At 55.3% G+C, this 4,288-nt stretch overlaps 1 protein-coding gene across 1 annotated transcript; it reads right to left on the minus strand.

Annotated features, from left to right (window-relative positions):
• Nucleotides 1-3,181: 3,181 nt before the first annotated feature.
• On the minus strand, nucleotides 3,182-4,192 carry POU4F2 (POU class 4 homeobox 2). Its single transcript, XM_015623782.2, has one exon. The coding sequence runs from the start codon at nucleotides 4,190-4,192 to the stop codon at nucleotides 3,224-3,226; it is 969 nt and encodes a 322-aa protein (XP_015479268.1). The 3' UTR covers nucleotides 3,182-3,223.
• Nucleotides 4,193-4,288: the final 96 nt, after the last annotated feature.

Consider the following 4,288-nt stretch of genomic DNA (forward strand, 5'->3'; position numbering starts at 1 on the left):
AACGGAAGAGACGAGGACCCTCATTAGAGCTCGTCAGCTTATTGTCTCCAAAAACAAAGCGCGCTGGTGCTTCAGCCCTGCTCGGCCCGGGCAGCGGAGGGGCTGGCCTGGCGCCCGGCCCGGTTCTCCCGGATCCCGGGCACCTCTGCACCCCCACACACCCCTCAGCCCCCCGGCTCTTCCGTGCCTTTTCGTTTGTTAATCATCTGCAAGTGCAGGACCGGCATGTACTGGGAGAAGTCGGCTAATTGCCCCAGGTTTTTAATTTGGCAAACTAGAGAGCGATCTATCTCCAGGCAGTAAAAGGTAAAAAATAAAACCCACCGCGTTTGCTTTCTAAGCAGCTTCCTATTATCACATCGCCACTTAATTTTATTTCCATTCTCTCAAAGTTAAATAGAAAGCCCAGCTCACAGGGGAGCTGCCATGTGCCTACAGACTGGGGATGTCAAGCAGAGAGACTCACAGTGCAAAGTTAATTTCAATTCCCGAGGAGGATTTCACATTCTCGCTCGCTCTGACCCACAGTAATTAGCTGAGATAACTAATGATTACTTACTTATTCCTTGTAATTATCTGGATTTAATAATTCGCTGTGTAATTTATTAATTCGCCCGTAATAGCCTTTAAGTGAATGGCTCATTTAAGAGGGTGCAGCGGCGGTTCAGGGGCTGTTCGCTGCTCGCTGCCTTCGCCTGCTCAAGGTCTGTGGGGGCTCTGCCGCTTTCGGGGGCCGCCCGGGCCCTGCCCCCGCCGGGCTGCCGAACCCCGGCCCCCTGACGTCCTTCCCTGCTCCCTCCTGCCCTACCTCACCTTTCAGAACGAGCCCCTCGCCCGCGGAGGTTGCGCGGCAGCCCAGCCCACGGGGGAGGGGGCAGGGAGGCACTTCCCGCTTGGGGGGGTCCCGGCGGGGCGCGCAGGCTGCGCGGGACAGCGCCGCCCCCTCCCAAAAAGCTGCGAGCCCCGGCCGCGGATGGAGGAGCAGGCAGCCCGTCCTGCGCGCCCGCGGGGCTGAGCCGTGACGCCGCGGGGCCACCACGGTCACGACAGCGACAGGGGAGGGCGGGGTGCGGACACCGGCGAGGACACGGCGCCTGTGCCCGCCGGACCTCGGGACACCAGCCTCTGCCTCCGCGCCCGCGGAGCCGCCGGCACCCTCGGCGTGCCCGGGTGGCTTTGAAGCTGCAGCTGGAGCTGGTGGCTGGGCGGAAATATGAATATTTAATCGCGGTTCGTGTATGATCTCCCTCCCCCATTCGCCCGCCGCCGTCGGGGTTTTTTTTCCCGGCTTTTGTGACCGACGCGCGGGGAAATTACTTTTCCCTCTTCAAATCTGGGGGTTATTTTCGCACCTTAGCCTGCGGGGCACCCTCTGCTCCCCCTCGCCGGGGGGCACAGAGTGGCTCCGAGAGCTGGGACACCGCACAGCCCCATGTCCCCCCTCCCTGGGCACACCCGAGCCGCGGGAGCGGAGCTGTCCCTGGTGCTGCCGCCGCTGCCCCGGCGCTCCCCGGGCCGCTCCCCGAGCGGGGCCGCTCCCCCCTGCCCGGAGGCGGCGCGGAGCTCGGGCAGGGGCTGCGGTGGAAAAACAAGAAGCAGCAAACGCGCTTTGCCAATAAAACGTAAAAATCCTGTTTTCTTTTTTTTTTAATGAAAGACGATTTAACAACATTTAAAAATAACTTAGTACATTACTAGAATAAATAAATCTCCTATTAACAAAACAAAACCAACAAAATTTTAAAAAAAATAACAAAACAAAAACCCAAACAAAACCCAACGAAATCGGGTCATGTACAGAACTTAAGACTTCAAACAGTCTCGGATAGAACAGCGATACAGCGAAATCTGTAAGAATATATCTATATGTGCGTCAACGCCAATGAAATATTTACAATACATACAGGTACCCAACCGAGTACCCTCAGTTTATTGTTGTTGTTCCAAAAAGAAATGTACCAAACCGGTTGTGAATTTACAAGCAGTGCAGCCTCCCTCGCTCGCTCCCCTTCCCTACAAATTTTAATTTGGCTTTTCTACAAACAGACTTCCAAAAAGGGACATTCCTCCGTGGAAAAGCATTGCGATTAAAGGTAATAAATAACCAAATAAATAAATAAATAAATAAACAACCAATCGGATAGATAGATAGATAGATAAATAAATAACCGAGCCCGGGCTGAATACCGTCGCGATAGACCTTTGAAATCGAGAAAGACGGATATTGTGCTGGCAAGAAACCCGAAGCGACAATCCCACCACCCCCACCCCCCCCTACGCGGCCACGTCCTTTCTCACTTCGGGAGCAGCGTGTGGTGGGGACAATGTGGGAATCCCCATTAAATATGTAACGCGGTAAACAAATACCTCGGACAGTGAATCAGGCTACACAAATAATGTAGGACATCTACTATAGGGTGCCGACGCCGTACGAATAAGAATACTCGCCAGAGAAATACCTTAGGTTCAGGTGACAATTTACAGATGGCCAAAAGGGACATTCAGAAGAAGAAAAGCTCACGTTCATAAATCCTACCAACACAAAATATTTGATTCTCACTAACAATTTTTTTTTTTTACTTTTATCAAGACTTAGATTAAAGAGGTGTAATTAATTAGAATGAGCACAAAATGAAGTTGCTAGAGAGATAAATTAATAATTTACAAGGGGTTGTTTGGCAGTAATCTAATAATAGCTTTTGAAGACCAGTGAACACAGCAGGATCAGCTCTTTCCCTAAGCATTATAACTTCAGAGAAGGAAAAGGATAATAACCACAGTAAAAATATATATATATTTATATATTTATAATACGCAGTGTAAATGCAGAAAAACCTGCCATCTGTTTTTTTAATCATTATTATCATTATTATTTATTATTATTATTATTTAAATCAAAATACTTTTGAGACGTCTCTCGCGGTGCGAAGCCTCAACTCTAGATTCAAGTTTGGGTCCCGAGAAAGCCATGGCATCGTGGCCACCCCGCTGCCACCCGGGCGAGGTCTGTTAGGAATAAAAACCAGCGGTACTTGCCGGGGCGGGTCCTGGCGCGGCTCCGCGGGGAAGTTCCCCCCGAAAGTTGGGCGCTGGGCGGGCGGCGGGGTGGGCTGGGGTTGTTTGGGGTTGTTTTCCTCCTTTCCTTTTTGTTGTTCTCGTTGTTTATCGAATTTTCTGTCGGTGACGGTGGCGCTGATGCTGTCGGTGCTGCTCCGCGGCCGGCTCAGATGCCCGCCGAGTACTTCATGCGCTTCTGCTTCTGGCGCTGGTTGCAGAACCACACGCGCACCACGTTCTTCTTGAGGTCCAGCTTCTCGGCGATGGCGGCGATCTTCTCGGAGGAAGGCCGGGGCTGCAGGGCGAAATAGGCCTCCAGCGAGCGCTTCTCGGGGGCGGCGATGGAGGTCCGCTTGCGCTTCTTCTCCGCGCCGCTGAAGAGCTCGGGCTTGGCCAGTTTCTCGCGGTGGGACTTCTCGGCCTCCTCCAACCACGCCTGCAGGATGGGTTTGAGGGCGATCATGTTGTTGTGGGAGAGGGTGAGGGACTCGAAGCGGCAGATGGTGCTCTGGCTGAGGGAGCCCACCCCCGGGATCTTCAGGTTGGCCAGCGCCGAGCCCACGTCGGCCTGGGTCACCCCCAGCTTGATGCGGCGCTGCTTGAAGCGCTCGGCAAAGGCCTCCAAGTCGCGGGGGTCGGCGTCCACGTCGCTCATGCAGCCCATGTGGGCCGGCAGCCCGTGGGCGTGGGCCATGCCCAGCGCCGCCGGGTGCATGGGGTTCATGCCGGCCATGTGCGGAGCGTGGCCCGGCGTGGAGACCACGGCGCCGTCGGGGGCCGCCATGGCCCCCAGCGCCAGCCCCGGCGTCAGGTGCTCCAAGAGTTCCCCCTCCAGCGCCTGGTGGGGCTGGTGGTGGTGGTGGTGATGGTGGTGATGGTGGTGGTGGGTGCCCGACAGGGCGGACGGGTGGGAGATGGGCACGGAGGAGGAGGAGGCGGCCGAGGTGCAGGGGATGGTGTTCATGGTGTGGTACGTGGCGTCCGGCTTGAAGGGGCTGTGGTGCGGCGGGTGGTGGTGGTGGCTCTTGCTCGGGGAGACGATGTCCACCGCTGCCAGGGCTTCGGCGCGGGCCAGCAGGCTCTCGTCCAGACCGCCGAATATATTGCTCTGCAATTGCAAATAGAAGGCACACATAACGCTCAGCAGGGAATTCGCCTCCCCGCGCACTCCGCCGTGCCACTAAAACCTTCCCAGCATGTTAAAAGAGAAATCCTGGAGAAGGGAGGGGGG

This window comes from Parus major, chromosome 4, assembly GCF_001522545.3.
Source record: "Parus major isolate Abel chromosome 4, Parus_major1.1, whole genome shotgun sequence".
Classification (NCBI taxonomy): domain Eukaryota; kingdom Metazoa; phylum Chordata; class Aves; order Passeriformes; family Paridae; genus Parus; species Parus major.